At 46.8% G+C, this 25,730-nt stretch overlaps 1 protein-coding gene across 1 annotated transcript in view; it reads left to right on the forward strand.

The window, feature by feature from the left end:
• PSD (pleckstrin and Sec7 domain containing) overlaps positions 1-24,677 on the forward strand; it is a 127,090-nt gene extending 102,413 nt beyond the window's left edge. Inside the window, exons 10-16 of the mRNA XM_063133212.1 lie at positions 8,535-8,578; positions 15,897-16,075; positions 18,893-18,963; positions 21,074-21,231; positions 22,128-22,272; positions 23,119-23,262; positions 24,282-24,677. Coding sequence (XP_062989282.1) covers positions 8,535-8,578; positions 15,897-16,075; positions 18,893-18,963; positions 21,074-21,231; positions 22,128-22,272; positions 23,119-23,262; positions 24,282-24,509 — 969 coding nt within the window. The 3' untranslated portion in view covers positions 24,510-24,677. The remainder of the gene's footprint in view (positions 1-8,534; positions 8,579-15,896; positions 16,076-18,892; positions 18,964-21,073; positions 21,232-22,127; positions 22,273-23,118; positions 23,263-24,281) is intronic.
• The last annotated feature ends 1,053 nt before the right edge of the window (positions 24,678-25,730 follow it).

The following is a 25,730-nucleotide window of genomic DNA, read 5'->3' on the forward strand; positions in this document are numbered from 1 at the left end:
CAGAAAACAGAAATTTTCGGAAAAATTGAAATAAGGCAGTGGTAGCACTTTACAGGTTGAAAGTTACTTTGTTACTTTAGGAACATAAAATGTAATTATGTCAAAGTTGGTTTGGCATAAAATTATTACATTTGGTATATTAAAAGTACAGTGTATTCAAACAATTATACGTACACCTTGGTTGTCTAACTTGGTATTAGTTGCCCTTTTCACTACATTTCCCAGATCTAGCATATCCTTTTAGAAATTGCATGACTGGAATTGTGCACAGTATTCCAAATGTGACTGCACCATAGATTCACAAAGTGGAAATCTGGGGTTGTATCTGGATCCAGTTTTAGGTGCGCTCAACTAGGCTGGTGGAAACAGACTTCCCCCACCTCTTCCTCTCCAGCCCCCCCCCCCGAAATGCTACACAGAAGGTTTGGGAACTGTGCTGAATGGTGAGAAGTGGTGTGAAAGGAGAGGGGTGTGGGATCCCCGAAAATCAGAGGCACCTCCTGTCAATGGAAGGCAGATCCTGGACCCCTTTGTGTTTTATTTCCAGCTTCTCTCCTAATAAATCTTAACATAAAGTGATTTTAGCATGTTATGTATTTTGGATAACCGACCAATTTAGGTGATTGCCTTTTGGTCCTTGCCAATACTATAAGTATTCTTAGGATCACTCTGCAAGGCTGCAATCACCAATTTTGGATGTTAAGGAGGATTACTACTATTAAGTGTGGTGTGGAGCCACAGTTATTTATTTATTTTTAAATTATTTTTATTTATTTTCAATATTAAAACAATTTTACAAACAATTTTAACACAACTTCATGGATAAATATACCAAACCATACATGATATAATACATTTCATTATGATGGTCAACTTCAGCAAGAAAGATACAGAAATATACAAAATAATAATAATTTTGAGCTCATACAGGTAAGTTCAATTTGCTACCAGTATACTTTTTTTTTCATTGAAACCACAAATTTTGAAAGGCAGCTGGGACTTGTATTGTCGCATCATTTTGATTTGTGTATGTATCCCACCAATCAGCAGTGAAAGTTTCCTTTTTTTCCCTGTCCCCTCGAAACTCTAATTTTTTGTGTTAGTTTTTCTGATAATGCAAGTTCCCATACTATATTGTACCATTTTTGTATCGTCAATCCTGTTGCGTTTTTCCAGCATCTGGCTATTAATAATTTGGCTGCTATCATCAAAAATCCTATTAAAGTCTTTTTTAGTAAAAAGTTCATTGGTATTTTTGAATATGTGCAAAAGGGCTAATTCCGGGGTGGAGCTACAGTTCTTCATCGTGGTCTCTATGCATCACACATATGGGCTCTGCGCCTGCGCTGAGACCTAGATCGGAACCTCCAATAGCTAAGCGACACGCTTTTGGGCGGGAACCCCTCCCCCACGCCACTGCGCATGTACCGTGGGTTCCCGCCCTTACCTCAGTTTTTTTCCGTCCGCCATCGTGCTAGACGCTAGTTTCTATACCTCCAGGAAAAAACTTACCTTCTATTTCTTCTATCTTCTTCTCCAAGTTTTTCATCCTTTTCACCTTAAAAAAAAAAAAAAACATTGTTAGATATAGTACAGTTCTTTTCAGCTCCGTGCTTCAGCTGAGGCGAATGGCAGTAAAGGCCCCATTTCGGAAATGCGTGTCCTGTGGGGCTAAACTCCCGCCGACGGACGGGCATTCACTTTGTGTACTTTGTTTAGGAGAGACCCACAAAGTTCAGTCGTGCCACCATTGTATGGCGTTTACAAAACAAACGCGCAAAAATAGAGCAGACAGACTTCGCTCTATTCTGTGGGAAAAGGCACTTCGGGCTACTGAGCCAAAGAAGGCCAAAATGGACAGACCATCCACAAAGACCTCCGAAACCGAACTTTAAATATCCTCGTTCGTCGTGGGAGATGAGACCGTGGCGGACTATAGGGCTAAGATACCCCTCACGCCAAAACGGTCGCTAGCGAGTTCCGCGGCTAAAAAGCTTACTATAAAAGCCCGGACTCCTAGATCCTCCGAAACGGAAAAGAGAAAGAAAAAGAAGAAAAGGCTGGACAAGTCCTCCCCGAGGCGTTTTGGAACATCCAAAACGAGTTGTACCATGCCGACCTCGCTACCAACAGCGACGGCAACTTCTTTGGTACCGACCCGACCTTCGGTACCGACTACGGTACCGACACCTACCGTACAGAGACAGCACGACCTTCCTAGTCTCTCGGAGGGGGAGATTAGGGACTCGGCCTCAGCGGCCTCAACACGAGATCCGGCACACCTCACAACAGCAGATGAGGCTGCCGAAATACCTAGACCGGTAACTCCTAGACCTGCAGCCGCAATAGAAGTGCAGCAGTCTTCCAGATCAGATTGGGATCGATCATCCCAAGTTGCCTACTATAGACCTGAGTACTATGACTGGGAGGGCCCCCATACCCTCCGGAGGCATATTTTGCACATCCACCGCCTCCAACGAGGGTCTGTCGAATTCCAGTGGCTCCACCGCCATCCCACCACTCATCACCAGCATCAACACTTCGACGTCAAGACGATACATCTCCGCATCGACCACCACATCAAGAGCAAGCATTGCAGCCTATTCAACGGCAAACCGAGGCACCCTCTTCACCGGAAAATGACTACCCTTCGGATTCAGAATCTGCACTTTCCATTGTCCTGTCAATTCCATCACCAGAAGACGCGGTCTACACAACTGACCCAGCCTCTCCATCGGATGACACAGGGAGATTTGCCGAGCATATTCTAAGAATGGCTCAGTCCTTGGGATTGGATATTCAAAAACCAGAAGAACAAGTACAAGACAAAATCTACGATGTCTTCCATACCGACGATAACACTCCGATTGCCATTCCATTACCGCAAACATTAATACAAACTGCCCAACTAGCATGGAAAACCCCAACGTCGACTCAACCTAATTCTAGAAAGTTAGAGTCTATGTATAGGATTCAAGACAAAGACGCAGGCTTCCTATTACAACATCCAAAACCCAACTCTATAGTTGTAGAATCCGCACAAGGACGATCACAAAGAACCCACTCGGCACCTACTGACAAAGAGGGTAGGAAGCTCGATGTAACAAGAAGAAAGATTTACTCTTCCTCATCACTTGGCATCAGGGCAGCCACTTATGAGGCAACGATGGCCCGATACCAATTATTTCTATGGCAAAAAATAGGAGCACTGTGCGATCACCTTCCAGAAGACAAAAGGGAGTTAGCCAGGGTCTTTCATTCGGAAGCGTCTGCCATAGCTAGGCAACAACTTTCCACAGCGAGGCACCAGACGGATTGCCACTCCAAGGCTATGATGGGCACCGTGGCCTTAAGAAGGCACGCTTGGCTCAGATCTGCTAATTTGACAACTGAAACCAAAAACAGAATTGAGAGCCTGCCCTTTGACGGGGAAGGTCTATTCAATTCCAAGACGGATGAAGCATTGGATACCATCTATAAGGCCCGTACAACAGCTAAAAGGATGGGTTTCAATGCACCATCCCAGCAGTACAAACCACGTCGTTGGACAAAACCACCTGCTCAACAATACCAACAGAGGCCTTACTACCAACCTCAACCTAGGCAACAACAGCAGCAGTTGCAGAAGAAGAGACCTTTCCAGAATCGATTCCAGGGGGATAAACGTCAACCTGACTTTAGCAAAAAACAGCGGGTTTGACTCCTGTGCCCCAAATCTACCACCATTCTTGAACCGCTTAGCACCCCATTTCCATCAATGGGAGTTAATAACAACTGACTCCTGGGTGCTCACTATCATCAAGCAGGGCTACGCCATCGAATTCGATGTCCTTCCTCCTCCTTCGGGACCGAAAGTAACAGCACCGTCCGCACCTCTTCTTCTCGAAGTTCAGACCCTCCTATCAAAGGGAGCTATCTCTCCAGTGCCACCACATCAAATCAACCAGGGATTCTTCTCCCGCTACTTCACGGTCCCGAAGAAGGATGGCGGTCTTCGACCTATCATGGACCTAAGAAATCTAAGCAACTATATCAGCCCCAAGAAATTCCGTATGACAACGGTTTCTTCGGTACTCCAACTCCTTCACGCAGGCCTTTGGTTCGCGGTGGTAGATTTGAGGGATGCTTACTTCCATATAGCGATCAGGAAATCACATCAAGCTTACCTGCGATTCACCATTGGAACTCAACAATTCCAATTCACCGTCCTCCCTTTCGGACTCTCGACGGCGCCCAGGGTCTTCACGAAGACGATGGCAGTCATCTGCGCCCACCTAAGACAAAAGCAAATCTTCATCTATCCGTATCTGGACGATTGGCTGCTGGTAGCGGAGAACAAATCCACGCTACGAGACAATATATCTATGACCCTCAATTTATTGAATTCGTTGGGCCTCTGGGTCAACGAGGAGAAGTCCATCCTAACCCCTCAAAGGAAGATAGACTTTATAGGGGTGACCTTATCATCCCTGGATGGCAAAGCCTTCCTTCCCGTGGCCAGAGCAAAGACGCTTCACGACTTCATTGTCGATATCGAGAAACGAGTAAGACACTCAGCCTGGACAATTCAAAGGCTACTTGGCTTGATGGCAGCCACTACGGCGGTTATTACGTTTGCGAGGCTTCGCATGAGAGTTTTACAAGGATGGTTCCTGAGAACGTTCGACCTTCGCCGCAACGCTCACAGAACCTTTCTTTCCATCCCGAGACAAGTACGAGCATCGCTGAAATGGTGGCGCTCGATGGGAAATCTGTTAGAAGGCGTCCCGTTTCAACGACCGTCCCCTTCGGTAACGATCGCTACCGATGCCTCCATGGAAGGCTGGGGAGCCCATTGCAACAACCTTACTGCACAAGGGTGATGGCCCCCTTCGTTGAAGGAAGAGCATATCAACCATCTAGAACTCTTAGCAGTGGAGTATGCGTTAAAGGCTTTTGCCCAGATCATCGAGGGCCGAAATGTCCTAATTGCCACCGACAGCACCACGGTAGTCTGTTATGTCAACAGACAAGGTGGAACCAGGTCGTACCCGCTGACTCGATCTGCAACCAGAATATGGAATTGGTGTGTAAAGAGGGATGCTTACCTTGTGGCGGTCCATGTCGCAGGAAAGGACAATGTTATCGCAGATTCACTCAGCAGGTCCTTTCACACCGACCACGACTGGGAGCTCGACGTCGATACCAGAGAACACCTCTTTCGATGTTGGGGATTCCCAGCCATCGATGTCTTCGCCACCGAGGGAAACGCAGTCTGCTCCAGGTTCTGCAGCAGAGCTGGAAGAGGAGAAAATTCACTAGGAGACGCGTTCACAAGAACGTGGAAAGGAAATCTCCTATACATCTTTCCTCCGTTCCCTCTCCTAACAAGAGTCCTAGCAAAGATCAGGATGGACAATTCGGACTGCATCCTAATAACGCCGTGGTGGCCAAGGCAGGCCTGGTTTCCGCATGCTCTTCGACTATCGGGACACAACTACGTCAGGCTTCCGTTGATAGCGAAACTCTTGTCTCGACACCAGGGCAAGGTTCGGCATCCAGACTTATCGACACTGAAAATGACGGCGTGGAGAATAATTCCAACGCCTCTCTCGGTACCGTGAATATAACAGTTGATCAAATACTGATGGCATTAAGGAAGCCTTCAACGAGGAAATCTTACACTAATAAGTGGCAAAGATTCCTCGCATTTGCTTCACAGAACAATCAGTCAGCAAATTCATGCCCTATTACTACAATACTGGAATACTTATTGCTACTTTACCGACAAGGTCTAAGACTGTCCTTGATCAGGGTTCACCTAGCTTCGATAGCAGCGTTCCATCAGTGTCGAAGGGTACTCTCCCTTCTCACACCCCCTCTCGAAAACATTCTTAAAGGGGTTGAAGAACACGATACCGACCATCAACAACGTCGTGCCGTCATGGAGCTTATCTGTGGTCCTACAGTCACTGGCTAAACCCTTCGAGCCCATGGCTACAGCGGACCTTAGGCTTTTATCATTCAAGACAGTTTTCCTAATAGCCATCACTTCTGCGAGACGTGCAAGCGAGCTTAGAGCTCTCAGAATTGACCCACCTTTTACAGAGTTTCATAGGGACAAAGTCGTTTTACGCACTGACCCTTCATTTCTACCTAAGGTGGTGTCGAACTTTCATGTCTCCCAGGACATTGTTCTCCCAGCCTTCTTTCCGACCCCAACGACGGCAATTGAGGCATCCCTCCATACACTCGATGTAAGGAGAGCCCTCGCCTTCTACAAAGCTAGGACTGAAAGTTTTAGGAAAACTAAACAGTTATTTGTTTGTTATGGAGAGCCATCTAAGGGCTTGGCTGTCTCATGCTAGAGACTATCAAAGTGGATTGTAGAGACAATTAATCTTGCCTACTCTCTATCAAAATTGGAACTGCAACAGTCAATTAAGGCTCATTCCACCAGAGCTGTAGCAACATCGGTTGCATTCAGCAGAGGAGTCTCTCTGACAGATGTCTGCAAGGCCGCAACGTGGTCTACTCCGTCCACGTTTGTCAGGCACTACAGTGTGGACACTCGAGCCCGTCAGGACTGCACCTTCGGGAGAGCTGTGCTCTCGGAAGTCCTGAGATGACAACTAACCTAAGGAGCTCTGAGGCGGGGACATGATGCACCAACCCACCTCCAAGGTATGACAGCTTGCTACTCGCCCATATGTGTGATGCATAGAGACCACGATGAAGAAATGCAGGTTGCTTACCTGTAACTGTAGTTCTTCGAGTGGTCATCTATGCATTCACACAACCCACCCACCAACCCCGCTTGGTGGCATATGTTATTCTTTATTAGAGCACTGTATATATGTGTTATGATATATATCTAAGACCAATTATTTACATTCAAGTTTATGGGAGCACGATGTCGGATAATAATCATTTTATTAATGATTTGGACGAGGAGGTGCAGGGAACGCTGATCAAATTTGCAGATGACACAAAATTGGGTGGGATAGCTAATACCCTGGAAGACAGAAACAAACTTCAAAGTGATCTTGATGGGCTGGAGTGCTGGGCTGAAAACAACAGAATGAAATTTAATAGGGATAAATGCCAAGTTCTACATTTAGGAAATAGAAACCAAATGCACAGTTACAAGATGGGGGACACTTGGCTCAGCAATACTACAAACGAGAAAGATCTTGGAATTGTTGTAGATCACAAGCTGAATATGAGCCAACAGTGCGATATGGCTGCAAGAAAGGCAAATGCTATTTTGGGCTGCATTAATAGAAGTATAGCTTCCAAATCACGTGAGGTACTGGTTCCTCTCTATTCGGCCCTGGTTAGGCCTCATCTAGAGTATTGCGTCCAGTTCTGGGCTCCACAATTCAAGAAGGACGGAGACAAGCTGGAGCGTGTTCAGAAGAGGGCAACCAGGATGATCAGAGGTCTAGAAACAAAGCCCTATGAAGAGAGACTGAAAGAACTGGGCATGTTTAGCCTGGAGAAGAGAAGATGGAGGGGAGACATGATAGCACTCTTCAAATACTTAAAAGGTTGTCACACAGAGGAGGGCCAGGATCTCTTCTCGATCCTCCCAGAGTGCAGGACACAGAATAACGGGCTCAAGTTAAAGGAAGCTAGATTCCGGCTGGACATCAGGAAAAACTTCCTGACTGTTAGAGCAGTGCGACAATGGAATCAGCTACCTAGGGAGGTTGTGGGCTCTCCCACACTAGAGGCATTCAAGAGGCAGCTGGACAACCATCTGTCAGGGATGCTTTAGGGTGGATTCCTGCATTGAGCAGGGGGTTGGACTCGATGGCCTTGTAGGCCCCTTCCAACTCTGCTATTCTATGATTCTATGATTCTATGAGGTAAGGGCGGGAACCCACGGTACATGTGCAGTGGCGTGGGGGAGGGGTTCCCGCCCAAAAGTGTGTCGCTTAGCTATTGGAGGTTCCGATCTAGGTCTCAGTGCAGGCGCAGAGCCCATATGTGTGAATGAATAGATGACCACTGGAAGAACTACAGTTACAGGTAAGCAACCTGCATTTCTAACTCCTCCAAATGATTTTGCAGGAGCAGCACTTCGAGCTGTGCTAAATGAACTTACTGTGGAAGCAACCTAATTTCTGCAGTTTTTGCCACTTTTGTTTAGCCATGGTGTTATTTGGACTTGTGCCCTTCCTAATAATACATTATATGTATTAGCCGAGATAAGTAGTGATAGTGATTTTCAATAAGCTCTGACCTTCCCGAAGGGAGCTGACCTTCCTGACTCACCCTTTGAGCGTCCTTTTACCTAATCCCATCTTTCACTGTGCTGGATGTTCTGAGCAATTTTCACTCATGCGCGTATTGACCATCATAGCGTTGTGGCCATTGTTTTCAAGCCATTAACTCTTAAACCACTGCAGCCACTGTTCAGGATTAAATGCAGAGTTGTGTCTCTTGTCAGTATCATGGCTATGAAGTGAATAAATTGAACTAGAAACATTTATCTCATTGTTAATTACACAGCTGTCCTGATAATACAGATAATTCTTTTCTCTCTGCAGGCTCTGTATAGCTCCATCAAGAATGAAAAGCTACAGTGGGCCATGTGAGTATCTCTGTGTATTGCCTCTAGTAAAAGCTGCATTACCTCTGTCTCGCCCTCATCCCTCTTTCGCCTCACCACTGCTATGGGCTCAGTTGGGCAGTGGTCACATAGTGGAAACGTAATTTGTATGACTATATTAATTATAGAAATTAAGATTTGTTTAATCTTCTGCAGACAATGTTCTTACTTTCCCGTATTACACTCTTCCCCACAAAAACTGTGTGGACAGGAAGTTGGGTGACTTGTTATAAACACAGTGTAGATCCACAAAATGTGGATTCCGGGCAATCTCTATTTGGAAACACTGACCTCTGTTGTTCAGATGTAAATGGTTATTTCCTGCTAGGAGTCAGTGAGTTCCTGTTATTCAAACCACCTAAGGTAGTGCCTAGCACCTGGGTTCTCTACCAAGGCCCACAAAGCTCTCCATGCCCTGCCCCATGCGAAAAATCATTTTGATAACACTTTAGGGCTCCAGATTCTCCTTCCTGTTCCCAAACCTGCCATTGATCATTTGTTCAATGGGCAGGAAGAGATGGAAGAGAGTTACTCCCTGACCTCACCCAGTTTTCTTCCGTCCACACGGACCTTCTCCCTTTGCTCTTTCTCTCCCCTCAACCCCTTCCTTTGCTATTTCTCCCCTTTCCCCATCCCTAGCTTTCTTCTTTTTCTCCCTTCCTAGTCCCTAGCCTTGAGCTCTCTCTCTCTGTCTCCCTCCCATTAACTCCTTTATCTCGCTATTTCTCACCCACACCCACCTCTTTACCCTGTTCCTAGACTTTGGCCTTGCTCTTTCCCTCCTCTCTACCCCTTTGCCTTGATATTTCTTCCTCACTCCCAGGGCATGTCTAGACCTAGGGAGGGGAGGGGGAGGATCTCACGATATGGTGATCGTGAGATCCTCCCCCTCAGTCTACATGCAGCGTGCGACATCCTGGGAGGAAGAGGACGTTGCACCTTCCATTTTGGGGTTTTTTTTATCGCAAATGAGTGCACGAGGACTCCATCGCTAAGGCAAGGTGTGTTTTTTTAAAAAAAAGATTCCGCTCCCCCACCCCCAGGGGCACGGAGCGCAGAGTGGTAAGCAGCAGTTACTGCAGCCAAAACTCTCCCCACGGCCTAAGTTCAATCCCAGTGGAAGCTGGTTCTCAGGCAGCTGGCTCAGGTCGACTCAGCCTTCCATCCTTCCGAGGTCAGTAAAATGAGTACCCAGCTAGCTGGGGGAAAGGTAACTGTGACCGGGGAAGGCAATGGCAAACCACCCCACTACAAAGTCTGCCAAGAAAACGTCAGCGAAAGCAGGCGTCCCTCTAGGAGTCAGCAATGACTCAAGTGCTTGCAGGAGAGATTCCTTTCCTTTTCTATCCTACATTAACCCAAGTTTTGAAGGCTGCAGCTTATCAGTATTGCCCAAGTTAATAGTCATTTTGGCTGACTATACTTTCTTTTATATTCTGTGCTTGTATTTAGCTTAGCTTACTAAAATATAAATTTCTTTAAATATATGTAATATTTCTGTGGATGTTTTTCATCTGTGTCCTGCAGTGTCTATGCCAGGAGTGGGGAACTTCTTTCACTTTGATTTTTGTAAACTGCATTTTGTAAACCGCCCAGAGAGCTGTGGCTTTGGGGCAGTAGATAAATTTAATAAATAAATAAATAAATAAAATGTCCGTGAGGGTGAAATCTTTTGTGAGCCACACTTTGGCATAGACAATACAGGGTCCTAGAACATTTTTGTTCAAATGTATACTATGTGACAGCCCTACATGATCACTTCAAACATAGACATGGCAAAACATTTGGGAAATGTAATCCTTCTTTGCTAAAATGGCTTTTGTAGGGATGAAATTTTCAAGTGAATGCTGGGCAAATGAAGAGAGAGCGTGAGGTTTTTGAGTGTGTGGTTTTGAGTTCTGTGAGCGGGTGTTGGGAGTGTGCATAAAGTTTTGATATGGTAAGGATGTACTTGAATAATTCTGACCAGGGAACCTATGGAAGTGGTGCTTCTATTCAAGTAATTTGGGACAGAAGGAGATACGGCAGGAGGAGGGGGTTGGGTCATCAGAGTAGAATGGGTCACAGATATTTATAGACTCTTCTCCTTCAATCTCCTTTCCTAGCTCTCATATACACTGATCCCTCTTGTCTTCTGTTGCTCCTATTAAACACCAGGGTGGTCCACAATAAAACTGTATTTATTCACGAGAGGGCCGGTCCAGGACGTATTACTGTGACTTGGGTGGATGAGCTACTTGGGGTTGATCTGGCTCAATTCTGCCCACCCAGGTACTCAATCCAGCACCAACATAGACTGGAGGCTGCAGGGGCCGTCGCTATGGGCTATAGAACGCCCACCTCTCTCACCAGGAAACTGCTCCACCTTGGGGCAGGTCCTGTGGGATTGTACGTGGGGTTGGCCCATAGAAGCAGATTGGGAATGCTGCTGGAGTTTTGCCCACAGCAGCCTCCCTGACAACTGACAGAGGTGCTCTCGGGTTTAGGGCTGGATATACTATCCCTATGTATCCATAATACTTCCTGCTGAGCAAGTAGCAAATCCAAAGACAGGCTTTCAATGGGATTGGTTGACTCCAAAGGAATTGAGATCAGAGGGGGGTATGATGACACTTCCAGAAGTGCATAGTCAAAGCAGCTTTTATATTTCTAGTATGGATCTTACTTTTTTGTTCAATTATCCTGTTTAAGTCTGGACATATATTTTTGGACACAGAGACATGGTCTCACAATAAGTTGAATTATAATTGGTAAAGGATCTCAGAATGTAGTTGTTAGTATCAGTAGGATTACAAGGCTCTTTAATTTCTGGACTTTGTGGGAAGCAAAATAGCATCCACAGTTAGGGTGACCAATAATGTCATTCTAACAGGGTTCCATATGCATAATATCTAAGCGAGCTAACTTGTCCACTAAATTGAATGTTCTATGGTGTCTCACAAGAGGAACCCTTTGAACTCTGGCAGATACTGTACTGTGTGCTAATGTTTATATACAATGCTTTTAATATTATATGCCAGATTATTACATTCTAAGAACCAAAATAATATACACTTGTTCCTTTGCTTATTTAAATAAGCGGAGATACAGCTAAACCACTCACAATATAGGTCTTGGCAATCTAGCATATTGCTGCCCATGTAGATGGTATATACTTAATTTGTTGGGAGGGGACTCATTTAATTTGTCCTTGGTACAGAAAAGGGATTCTATAAGTATACCTTCTACCCTACTGCCTCACTGCCTGTCCTGTTGGAGGCGCTCTTGGACTTGGTATTGAAGGTGTATCATCCTGTGGGAACTGATAGACTGGGCTCACACAAAATGCTAACCCATCACCGGTGACTGCCCATACGAAGTTAGCGTGTTATGCAAATCCAGACCGTTCTTAACTGGGCGGGTAGTTTTTCCCAAACAACCCACCCTGATAACCAACGATCTGCAATGGGATCGTCATGTGAATTCAGTCATGCCACCCCATTGTGGGTAATGGCCATCAGGCAGCGAGCCATTCAGCAAGAGCAGCAGAAACCCCCTGTTGCTTTTGCCAAATGGACCACGATCGCCATTCACGATCATGGCCAAGCTGCTGCCCCTACCCTTTCCCCCTTGACAGCTCAAACCCTTTCCCCCCTTGCCAATGTGTGCAAAAACAGGGCTGGGAATCCCCCACACACACACTTCCTCATGTCTGGGCAATGTGCACGAATGTTTACACACACACACACACACACTTCAGTTTTCTGTTGATGTGCACATGAGTAACAGCTGGAAACTGAAGGATACCAGCTTGCCCCTCCTGCACTGCTGTATGTTGCACTTAGCAAACATAGAGGCGTGTAGGCAAGGATTGCCTGTATCGAGTGCCCAGTACCTGTTTTTTGGGGTGCTGGTGGTCACACCCTTCCCCTTCCCTGTGAAGATCTCTCAAGCAAAATCCAAGCAGCGAGAGCCATCTTTAGGGTTAAATTGAGACACGGCCCTACTTTTATGGGAAGGACCGGGGAGGCCTGGGGGAAGGGGGTGCCGAATGGGGGAGGGGTGACCCTGCTAGGGGGGCTAGTGTACCAAGGTTTGTTTTTTAGTGTGCAGGTTGGACACAAAATGTGCAGTTTGGGGGGAAATATGCAGTTGGAAATCTGATAATGTGCAGCTGAAAAAAGTGGTGAAAAAAATAAGACATGCGTTATGTGTATGTGTTTATGAAGAACTTAACAATAGACAAAGTCAGGGATGGCATGTAACACAAATTATATAAGGATGCAGGTGAAAGAGCCCTTGGTGGTATGACTGATGTTGTTGGGTCCTGTGACAGTGTTGCCTGAATAGATGTGAGGGCAGAGTTGGCACTTGGGTCTATTGCATGGTCTGGTCCCTCTGTCTGTGTCTCTGTCTTGCTGGTTAGCAGCTGCTTCAGGTTGGGCGGTGGTCTGCAGGCCAGGACTGCTCTGTCTTCCAAGGCTTGTGTGAGAGAAGTGTCTGTGCTGATGATGGGTTGGAGTTCACCAATGATCCATTGCAGTGATTTCAATTGGGGGCTGTAAGTGAAAACCAGTGGTGTACTTCTCTTGGCCCGTTGTCCTTCCTGGGTATCTGTTTGGCCCTGTCACTCTGTCTTCATGTTTACTAGGGTTGGTGATAATCTGTCCAGTCGTGAAAGAGAAAAAAATGTGTTTGGCTGGGGCGTGGGCATGTGTGCGCCTAACAGGGCATTTGTGCAGTTGGAAAATTTGCTTTAAAAAAAACCCTGAGTGTACCCATGAGAGCTTGGGAAACCTGCAAGTAAGTGGATTATTTTAAACCTTCCTCCCCACTCCATGGAGGAAAAAAGGTTCTAAATTACCCACTTACCTGTGACTTTCCCATGCTTTTGTGGTGCACTAGCCCCCTGGGAGGGTTCCGCAATCGACACCCTGCTCCCCACTCATTCCCATGAAAGTAGACGCTCATCTCCACTTGGGGGGAAAGAGCGTTCAAGCCCACTTGCATTTCAGTTATCTGTTAAAGGGAGAGGAGGGAAAACACCCAGTTTCTTTGGAAGAGGTGAGGCACCTGGCATGGGGGTGAGGGAATACGATGGAAGGCAGATCCACACTGTTTCCCAGCCCTCCCTGTGCTGGGCTTCCTGCTTCTTCTGTATGGCCACTTCTGTGTCTGTAAGAATGAATTCTTAGTAGTAGTAGTAGTAGTAGTAGTTGCAGCAGCATATAAACAGAAGCTGTGAAATCATGCCGCTTGGGCCATATGGTGCATTTCAGGTCCTCAGAACCAAAATATGTGCTGAATCTGTTTGGACAGGATTCTTTTGGGGTTAGAAGTGTCCCTAACTTTGCCATCTGATCTCAATATATATGTGCAAGGCCCTCCTACACCATAGGTGATGTGAGCTGTGCAAACTTCTTATCTGCTTTCCATCATCATAGACTTGTTCAATGGATTTGCTAGGATTAATTATCCTGGTGTGTAACCCTGGTGGTGAGTCAAAATAGCTGAGGATGTATCTATGGAGACAGCTCAGCTTAGGCGGATGTATTTAAGTAATCATTGTGTTTGCGAGGGAAATGCAGCTCCCCCGCCCTGGCATGGCATGGAGCAGTACCAAGTCATGATTCACAAGGGAGAGAGGGAGCTTGGCCCACCACCACCCTCCAGCCCAGAAGTGATGGGACAGCAGATACCCATTATGGGCCTTCGCTCTGTGTCCATCTCTGTAAAACTAGGCAGAAGCGACGCCCATCTTGAGGCTCACAGCCAGGATTTTCTTCAGAGCTTTCCTTCAGATCTTCTTGGTCTTTTTAGCCCGTCTGGTTCTGCAGAGCTTCTCCTTGGGGCTGGGCAGCTGCAGGACCTCTCGTGCCTGTAATGTAAGAATCTCAGCTTGAGCAGGACTTTGTCAAAGTTGCTGAACTGGCAGATTCTGCTAACCTCCCTTGGTTTCATGACCACAAAGCCAGCCCAAAGCAGGCTGGTAGGAAGGCTGGCCCTGGCCGGGCTGTGCATTAGGATAACTTTGCAAACTATTGTAAATCTACCTATCTATCTAAACTTCTTCAAAGCGGCTCAGGGTGTCGTTGCCTGCAGTTACACATCCCTTTTTCTTATTTCCCCAGCCTGCTCTTTGGGCACAGCTTTGGTGATGAACAGTGCGTGAGCTTGCTTATCACCCTACATGCCCAGATTAGATTTCATTCCCCCCTTTTGTAATGTACAGGGTAATTGCACTACTACTCATTCAACCTTAAAAATAAAACAAATCCCCCCCTCCCAATGACTCATGTGTAATATACAAACAGGCCAATGTTAAGATCAGTTTTTTCATTATTATTATTATTATTATTATTATTATTATTATTATTATTATTATTGATAAGTGAAAGATGTGTGGTACATATCTAGAAAACAGTGCAAGGCTTTCTTCTACATGGCCATGCCCACAATTTCTTAATTTTTTTAATTTTTTGTTGCATGTGCTCCCCTTTTAAATAAGAATATTATTTTCTTTAAGAAAAAATGGCCTTAAAAACATAAGAGCCCTGATGCTGGATCAGACCAAGGGTCCCTCTAGTCCAGCAATCTGTCCACACGGGGCCAACCAGCTGCTTTAGGAATGAAGTTGAGCAGATTGAAAGGCAACTTGTGTTTTGAGTTGTATAAAACTAGCAGAAGCAACTGTGATTGAGATCTGCTGTGGGAGGGCTCCTGTCTTCTGTCCGTTTGCCTGCTGTTACATTTGCTGTGTCGACTGGACTCTGGCTAGTGCCACGACAGTGTTAAAAGGGGGAGTGGTTTCCACTGCTCACACCACTAATCATGTGTCCATAGCCTGTGTAGGACCATGCCTAGATAAATATCAGTAATTGGGTAACGTCTTTGCCCCGTTGAGGATGCTGAGCATCCAAAGGCACAAGGCTGGATTCAGACTTATTCATACCTAAGAGCAGATGCGTTGAAATCAATGGGATTTATGTTAGACCAGGCCATTGAAATCAATAGGACTATAGTCATGACTAAGTATGAATAAGTCTGGATCCAGCCTATGTTTTGCTTATTGCCCATGTTTCCAAAATGGTGGCAACCTCCCAGTTTGCTGAGAGAATCAGGAGTATTTGGTGATCTTCAATCCTACCCATGTCCTGAAGAGGACAAAGCACTGTAAACAGGCAACGATGCCCTCATTGACATTGTCTTTTGGTCTCCGGCTGTGTCATTCCCATGCTCAAGGGCTCCAGATATTTCACTGGTGGGAGAATATGTCAGTTGGTTTGAAGACGTTAATCCCTAACATTTGTTTGCCCTCCAGAGATGAAGAAGAACTGCGCAAGTCCCTTTCAGAACTGGCAGACCCCAACCCAAAGTCCATCAAACGCATCAGCAGCTGCAGCAACCCATTCCTAGACTTCTCACAGGATCCCAGCATTGCTACGTACAAGCATGGTCTCCTGGTGCGCAAGAGCCACGCTGAGCCAGATTGCAAAAAGAGTACGTGTGGCAGCAGGGTGGGGTAGGGGCGATTTGGGGCCTCACCCTTAGCTGGAGGCCCTGTGGGCACAGCAGCTGTCCTTTGTAGGCTGACATTTGGATTAGGGAAGGAGGGCGGGAGGGCAACTAACTCTGAGGGGCTGGCCTACGAGCCACCAGCTTATTTTGTCCTCTGTCCAGGATTGTCTGTGAAACTCCATTGAGAAACAGGAGGTCTGTTGCAGCTGGCCAAGACAGCCTTGCAATGGCAGCCATGGCTTTTAGCCACGGCAGGCCATGTTATCCATGGGCAACGAGTTCTTATACTAACAGGAGTATTTTACAGACACAGAAACACCCTTCAGTTACTAAGGCCTTTTCAACGTATCATTTGGATGGTCCTTTGCAGGGGGCACTTATTTACTTTAACATTGGAATCCCATGTTTCTTCCAAAGCAGTTCAAAATGGTTTAAGTATTTTCCCTTGACACAAAAACACGCTGGTCTGTGGCGGTTGCAATTTGCATAGCGCACTTCTCAAAAACAACCTAGGATGATTTGTCTTAGTGCGCTTCTACAGGAATTCTTCTGACCAGCAATTGCTATCACAAAGAGTCTTCCTTTTTCCCAGCATGCCACACCAAGCCCTTCGATTTCCTTCCCCATTATCTAAAGCTGCAGTGGGGGGAGGGGGCTCTGCACAGCAGCTGGGCCTGAGAAAGGCTCCAACCAAAGATTCCCCCCCACACACAAGCCTAATTGGTGCACAGGGGGTGCAATAGAGCGGGGGGAGGGTGCACCACACAGGGAGGGGAGGGCTTACTCTTCCCTCCCTAGCTGTGTCCCCCCCCCCAACCCTGTGACATTGACCTTGCTCTACAATTAGGCTGGGAAAAGCCTTCCACTGGCTGCAATGGGAAGACTTTTCCAAGCTTAATTGGCACACACCACAGCCACCAGTATGCTAATGGCTCCTCTGTGATTTCTGGAGGAGGATCTACAGTGTTTCCACAGACTAGATTTCTCCTTATTAAGGTTGCATCTTCATCTCCCACCTTAGCAGTAGCAATGTGGTGGAAAGTACGAAGACACCCCAAAGCGAGATCGTCGTGATGGGGTAGAAACAGTGTTCTGCAGTTTAGGAGGACGTCTGGCTGGAGGCAAGGTCTTCCTGTGCAGGTGCACATCGCCACACATCAGAGGCACAAGCTTTACATGCTCCGGCGTGGGTTGTGAGAGTATTGAGCTTCAGCACACAACCCAGCCCTATCAACCCAATGATAAATGGAAACTGACATAGCACAAACACACCATAGTGAAATGTGTTGATTTCTATTTTTCCCGCTATCTACCTTGAGAACTGCCATATGGCACTTGTATGACATCCTTGTGCCCAACAGTACAATATCATATATGTGTACTCTAAAATAAGCTCTACCGAGTTCAGTCAGACTTACGAACCCAAGATGAGCCTGGCTTGATCAGACCAAAGACTTATCTGGCCCCACGATGGCCAACCAGATGCCCATGGAAAGCTCACCACCAGGACAGGAGTACAATAGCACCTGCCTGCTCTTGTTCCCCAGCCACTGATATACAGAGGCATACGATCTCCAATACAAAATATACCCATTATGACTTACTCTGTGTGAGGTGGATATAGGGTTGCAAGCTAAGCCAGAACTCAATTGCAGGAACATAGGCAGCAATTTTTAAGTTACACTGAACTTGTCCTCAGGAAGGAAGGATGGATCTGCTTCAGCTCTCTTAAGTCTTCCTGGTCATCCCAGAAAGCAGGACATGGACTAATGAGCTCAAGTTACAGGAAACCAGATTCCAGCTGGACATCAGGAAAAAACATCCTGACTGTTAGAGCAGTACGACAATGGAACCAGTTACCTAGGGAAGTAATGGGCTCTCCCACACTAGAGGCATTCAAGAGGCAGCTGCACAGCCATCTGTCAGGTATGCTTTAGGGTGGATTCCTGCATTGAGCAGGGGGGTTGGACTCGATGGCCTTAGAGGCCCAACTCTGCTATTCTAGGATTCTCTTGTTCTAGGAGGAAACATACAGCAAAGTATGTAGAAATTCTGTTTCTTGCAGATGGCTAATTTTGGTAATGTTATAATTTCATACTGGATACGGATAGCACAGGACAATAGAGCCCTTTAAGGGGGCAAGGAGTGAAGGTTGTACAGAGGGGGCAGGTTGCCAGCAGAACCGCTGGGGATAAGCTGAGCTCATCTGCCAGGTGACAGCCATCTCCCGTTCTGCACTTTTTCCTCTTGCTCTTGCGCTCTCTCTGGCTGTGGCTTTGAACAGGTGGGTGGAGGAGAAGAAATATAGGGCTGGGGTAGAGGTTTTCCTTCAGCTTCAAGATGCGATACATTTTGTTGACACCTTAATTACAGATGGGAACCAAGACATTTGCCTGGGTCTGAAGTTTCTGCCCCATACCAATGAATGTGGCTGTAGTGTGTATTCCCTTTCCCTTGCAAAATCCTTCTTAATCCCAGCCAGTTAATGCCTCCCTGATCTGATTACATACTGCCTGTATGCTTTGTATCAGCTAGTGAGTACAGATTTACCTGCCAGGAGCCACTCATCGTCTCTGCTTCCTCTAAGCAGTAATCACAGAGCCTTCAGCAGCTGCTGCCAATGTCAAACCCTGCCCTAGAAAGCAGCGGGCCCGGACCACACTGCAGCCCTCCCCTTCCCTGGCATCGCTCAGAGCATCTTCTAGCTCCAGTACCAACCTCCGTGCAGCCACCTGTCACTCCTGACAAGGCCTTTGTCTAGCAGGAGCTTTTGTACTGACTGTCTTTTTTGCTTGACAGCCCCAAGAGGAAAGCGGGGATGGAAGACTTTCCATGGGATCCTGAAGGGAATGATCCTGTATCTACAGAAGGTACACAAGCCCCCTTCCTTCCACTGCATACCATGGAGCTAGACCTCAGTGATTCCATGCAGAGCACTTGGAATAAACGAGCTAATCCTACTTTCTTAGCTTTATGTATATTTCATTCTTCTAATAACTAAGGAATGGATTCAAACTTAGTTATGCTTCAATTCAGCCTTGAAATCAATCATGACTAACTACCCATTGATTTCAGTGAGTCCATTCTAAGTGTGGATACAACCCATTTGTTCATGAAATTGAAATCTTGACAAGGAAAGGTGGGACAAAAGACAAAAGGGTCAGCAAAAGAATTGAGATTAATTACACAGAAGGCAATAGAAAGAGTACTAACCACATCAAGTCATTCACAGAGTATCGCGGTGTCTTTCCCCATGATGTCAAAGCCACTGCCACCATTTACATACAGTTGCAGTTTCTGGGGGCTTCCTAGGCACAACCCATAGCATGAGCTTTGCTACACAGCAAGAGAAATTATCATCTCTAGTCCCCCAGGAAATTCCTTCGATTCTCTTTGTGAACTGAAAGTGAGATTGCTTGGAAAGTCCAATCAGGTAGCACAGCACAGATTCCATGTACCAAGACTTCCAAAAGCACAGTGATTTGCCCGGCTTCAGTCCTGGTGGGACCAGGGCCTCCTGCACTATACAGTATCAGGGCAAGGGCTCCTCTTCTACCTAGCCGATTGTTGTTGTTGTTGTTGTTGTTGTTATTATTATTATTATTTATTTATTTATTTATTTATATAGCACCATCAATGTACATGTGTAGTGTCTTGACATCCTTCACTTTACCAAGCTGCTTAGATCCTACAGGGAGGTGGGGGATGGACGTGTTGCTGTATCCAGACTATTAAAAAGCAGGATACTCAACTGGCATAAAATAGTCACATTCCTACTGTCCAAAATTTGTGAGGGTGTCATGTATTCACAGGTTTTGCTCCCGAAGGCAATATATAGAAATTAAAGATTGTACAGCACTTTGCAAATTGTATACTGATTGGTCTTGCAATAGCTCTCTAATATTTCAGTCTGCATCACTTTCATTCTTCGAATTCTTGAGGCATCTTCCATCAGCCGCTATCACCAGTATTCCGTTTTAGGCAGCGACTACATTACTTGACACTACATCTCTGTGGTGCAAACTTGAGGGGCATAATAAACAATAGAGACCAACTCTGATTCAGCCTGTTACACAATAGACTTGGGCCTGGCCTAGTCAATGCCAGCTAGCCTTGGGAAGGGGGGATGGAGGACATGGCAACACCTCTGGCTGGCAGGTGGTGTGGAGAGAAGGCTGCACCATGATCTGGGAATGGCCTTGCAAAGCAGCCATTTTGGAGAAATAGCATCCATCTCAAGAAATTTCTCTTCACCATAAGGCTCATAGTGCAGGAAGCAAATCAGGGACAGATGCGTGTGCACACTCTTGGACTGAGGAATCCTGTAAAGATACCGATACTGAATCACAGGAAACTTTTACAGATCACTCCTTCACAGGGTCTAAGAAGGAAGTAACTCCTCATCCTCTCCTGAAGATTTTTAACTAGAACCCTTTCAGAATTTAAGCTGATCTGCCCTTGAACATAAAAGTAGGAACCAGACATGCATGGTGACATAACAATTTGCATGGCGATCCCACTTCCCTGAGTCCCAGTGTTTAATAGGCACGGGGTTTCGAGCACGGGGAGGCCATAGAGCACAGAACAGAACAGGAAGCAAGATCAGCCCACAACCCATGAGCAATAACAAATGGGGGGAAAACGTGAACCAAACCTATTCACACATCTGTTTCCAAGGTTACACACACTCACACACCCAAAGGACTTTTGCAAAAATGGCCACATGCTTCAAGGTCTTTCTTCATTGTATGAATATGAAATAACTAAAATAAATGAAGATGAGTCAGGGATTTTCTCCTGCGTAAGCGCACCAAGTTCCATTCTCCATTTCTAGAAGCTTCTTCCTACAGTAGAGCCTCAAAGCTAAGATCAGGTGGGTTCCAGGGCGAGAGGGAGGGCCGTGCCCATGTCCTTTGGGGAATGTGGGAAGTTCCAGGAGAGGTGCGGGTCTCACACAGACACCATCTGCCTATATTTCAGGAGGAATATAAGCCTGGCAAGACCCTGGCAGAGGAGGAACTGAAAAATGCTATCAGCATCCACCACTCCCTGGCTACCCAAGCATCAGACTACAACAAGAGGCCCAACGTCTTCTACCTCAGGACGGCTGACTGGAGAGTCTTCCTCTTCCAGGCCCAGTAGGTAGTCAGGCTTGGTCTGGTCTGGAAAGCCCTGGATATCGAGAGGGATGTGGGATGCAGGAAAACAGCTGGTGGGAGACAGGGTGCTTTTCCTTCAGGCACCCACTGCACCTCCCTAGATTAGAGTACCTTCTGCCTTTGCTTTATCCCTGCCCGCCAGCCTGTCCTGCTCCTGCCTCCTCTCAAATTGCTTGTCCAAGCCTCGTGTGGCGCAGAGCGGTAAAGCAACAGTTTCTGCAGCTGAAACTCTCCCCACGGCCTGAGTTCGATCCCAGCGGAAGCTGGTTTCAGGCAGCCGGCTCGGGTCAACTCAGCCTTCCATCCTCCCGAGGTCGGTAAAATGAGTACCCAGTTAGCTGGGGGAAAGGTAATAATGGCCGGGGAAGGCAACGGCAAACCACCCTGCTATAAGGCCTTCCAAGAAAACGTCAGCAAAAGCTGGTGTCCCTCCAAGACTCAGTAATGACTCAGTGCTTGCACGAGAGGTTCCTTTCCTTCCTCCACCTTCTTGCAGTCTGCTTTATGCTACTGAAAGCAGGCAGCAGCTTCTAATAAAGCATCCCTGCCACCTTCAGTCCCCTTGAAATTTGCTGTACTTCTCCAGGGTGGGATAGCATATTTTGAGAAACCGTTTCCCCCCAAAATGTTACTTACTTTGGCAGCACTACATTCTCAAAACAGGTATTGCCCAAGGAGTGCCACTACCCTGAAGTAAAGGGCCCCATCCTTGCCACTTCTCGTATTTGTCAGACTGCTGGTTAGCTGCACTTGACCTGGAAATACCATGCTTTGCCTCAAGCGAACACTGGTCTTTATTGGAATAGACCAACAAGCCCCCTTTTCAGGCATCACATGTTAAAACCTGAAGCAGAATATTTTACTTTTCATCTCAGGAACACAGAACAAATGAATTCCTGGATCACACGCATCAATGTGGTGGCAGCCATGTTCTCTGCTCCCCCATTTCCAGCTGCCATTGGGTCCCAAAAGAAATTCAGCCGCCCACTGCTGCCCAGCTCCACCACACGGCTGTCTCAGGTAAGTGGAGGACCTATCCTCTACCACCAGTTGGCTGGGTCTACTGCCTTATGAGGTACCAGATAGAAAAGTATCAGCTGTGACACCAGTGATATGACTGTAGTTCGTGGCCCAGCTGCACCCCTATCTGGACAGGGATAACCTAGCTTCAGTTGTCCATACTCTGGTAACCTCTAAATTAGATTACTGCAATGCCCTCTACTTGGGGCAGCCTTTGAAGACGGTTCCGAAGCTGCAGCTTGTGCAAAATGCAGCGGCCAGAACGATAGCTGGAACAGGGAGGTTTGAGCATACATATAACACCGATTCTGGCCCGCTTGCATTGGCTGCCTATACCAAGCCCAATTCAAGGTGCTGGTGTTAACCTATAAAGCAATACCTGATGGAACGCCTCTCCCGATATGAACCTACCCGTACACTGCGCTCAACATCTAAGGTCCTCTTCAGAGTACCTCCTCCGAGGGAAGCTCAGAAGATGGCAACAAGGGAGAGGGCCTTTTCGGTAGTGGCCCCCTGACTGTGGAATGATTATATAAATGCAATAAATATAAAAGGGGATGAGGGAAGTGATGGAAGTTCCAGATTTAAAGGAACTCTCTTGAGGTGGAGGAGATGGGAGGAGGAACAATCCATGTACCTGTGCAGGAATTTACATGGACACAGAAGAGAGCACAAGGCAGTTGGAAAAAACTGGTCACGTTTAGCTCAGAAGGGGAAAGAAAGCATCTATAGGGCAGATTATTGCGGGATAATGCAGTTTGGGGCAGATTTAAGTATCGGGAAGAAGTAGTAGTAGTGCAGATAAGAGATCAAGAGCAGAGAACTTCTTTCCTTTGTCTTTCCCAGGAGGAGCAAGTGAAGAGTCATGAGGCCAAATTCAAAGCCATGGCAGCAGAGCTGCTGGAACATCGCTCCTGCCTGCCTGAGAAGAAGGTGAAGGGCAAAGAGTTCGAGGAGCTGAAGCAAAAGGAGGAGTATCTGGTATTTGAGGTGGGTGAGTGATGGTGGGGCATGCCAGACCCATCGCCACAAAGAATTTGGTGGGGTTCCTGGCTGGGTAATTCTCAAAAAGAGAAGCAAGGAAATGCCGTTTTTAGTCAGAGCAGCCCTCCACCCGCATGCTTTGCAAGTCCCTGCTGGATCAGACCCAAGATCCACCAGTCCAGCAGCTACCAGAAAGCCAAAAAGTTCAGCAGGAAAAGGGCAACCCTTTCCATGGGTCCCCCCAAACACTGCTTCTTCTAGCTGGAGCTGCTATTTAGCTGTCATGGCGCATAAATGCAGATACTTGGAAATCATGTATTAAGGTAGCTAAGCTAGTGAATTCCTAGCACCAGCACACATCCTGTGGCAGTGGATTTCGTAAGTTAATTATGTATGGGGTGAAAACACTCTTGACTTTACTGACCCTGCATTCGAGGACTACAAATTTCTCTCTATCCCCACCATAATATTTCAGAAATGTAAGTCTTCTTTCTCCAAAAGTTCATTGCCAAATATTTTAGCCCGTTCTTGTAGGGAAGGCGCTCTGACTCCTTGATCTGTGCCTTTTCCAGCTCTGCAGTATTATTTTTCAAATGGGGTATTAAGGACCTTACAATATTCCAAATGTAGTCATGCCATTGGCTGGATCCTAAGGAGGTTAGTCATGCTTTAGTCCTGTTGAAAATCTATGGCACTTAAGTTGACCATGTAAAGCTTGAATAAAGTATATAGACCCAACCCCAATTTCAGAGTCTTGTGGCACCTAAAAGATTAACAGCATAAGATGTCAAGACCTTTGTTTCTGCTGCAACTAAACTAACATGGCTACACACACCCTGGAAGTAATAGAAATCATGTTTGCTGTTTTACCCAGTTCTGAAAAGTCCCTTTCGTGAGCCGCTCCTTGGCCCTTCTCTGGCCCGCAGGCCGGGAGCTCCCTTGTGCCTGGTGCATTGAATGAAAAATGAGAAAGGGTGGGGAGAAGAGCACCACCTCTACCTGCCTCTTATTTTCATTCTTTACAGAAATCACGCTATGGCATCTATGCTACGCTAATGCGTGCCAAGCTGAAGACTGGCTGCGAGGACCTGGCAGTGCTGGAGGCTACCCTGTTTGATACAACGGCCAACGCCGAGGACAGCCTCAGAAAGACCCAGCCCAGCAGTTCCCTGAACCAGGAGCCAGCTGGCACAGGAGGTCCCAGAATCAAACGTAACAGTCGACAAGCCACCAGCAGTCTGCAAAAATCCTAGGAGGCGTTGGTGCTTGCCAGGAGCGTGGCACGTCTGCCCTGCAAATCTGCATGATTTCATACTCCATGGTCAGGAGCCGCACAATAGGAGGCCAGAGGGCACCTTGCTATGGACCAGATCCGGTGTCCACCTTGCCAGCCAGGAGGAGCAACGTCCTATCCTAACCGCAGTCCCCAGTATGTGCAGCCTTCCCAGTCTCATGAGACGCTGGATCTTCCTGCATGAGTGAAGCAACCAAAAGCCCTTGTGTAACAAGCAACGGGGCTGCTTTCTAGATTACACGGCGGAAAGAACCTTTTCCATTTCTTGCAAAAATAGTGGTGAGTGGCTGGATGCTGGCTTCCTCCCCACATTGCACCTGCCCTTGCCAGTTTCTTACCATTTTGTGATATACGATTTTACATTTTTTTTTAGCACCTGACAAAATTGAATCACACTGGAGTAGGGAAGTTTAGTTTTGACACTATAAATGATAAGACACTTGCTACATTTAGTGGACAGTTTTGCCTGGGGGCAAATGCCCCTGTGCCTCCGGCAGACACAATGCTTGCACTGGCTGCCTACAGGAGCACTGGCAGTTCCTGCACGGATGCCCAATTCCTTCACCACCACCAGCTGTCCTGGACTGGCTCAGTTCTTTCCCCACCAGCATGAACTGGACCTTGACTCACTCTGATACTTCTTCAGCACGTACAGAAGTGGCCAGGGCCTGCAATTTGGCTTCAAGACCAGAGTCCAGCACTAACAGGGTAAACCATGGACAGCGGATGCCTCCCTGATGGCAGCCTGACACAAAACACAAAAGCCATAGAAGGGTGGCCGCTGAGCACCCACCCACCCACCCCCAGTCCCTCCCCCCTCCCTCCCTATGTAGATCACTGTGGATGATAGGACTGCTGGCCTTAGGCCTTTCTGTGGAACTTACGAATTGTAGTGGCCAGAACAGAGTGTCCTGTCTGTATTGCAAAACTAAGTATATTTTAGAGTCCGAGTCTGGTTGGGGCACATCTAGAGGGAAGAAGGTATTCTAAAACTGCCAGGAGCATTTCCACTCCTAAACCCTTGGCTGCACAACTAGTGCCGTTGCAGCCCCCATACAGATAAGCCTGCTGCTCCTTTAACTGGTCATTTCAAAGGGCTTTAAGGCTCCAATACTTGATTACAACATCATGTATGCAGTGGAAGAAGAACGCCCCAACCGATAGTCAGGGTCACAGGTAT

The sequence above is a fragment of the Elgaria multicarinata genome, chromosome 8 (assembly GCF_023053635.1).
Source record: "Elgaria multicarinata webbii isolate HBS135686 ecotype San Diego chromosome 8, rElgMul1.1.pri, whole genome shotgun sequence".
Classification (NCBI taxonomy): Eukaryota; Metazoa; Chordata; class Lepidosauria; order Squamata; family Anguidae; genus Elgaria; species Elgaria multicarinata.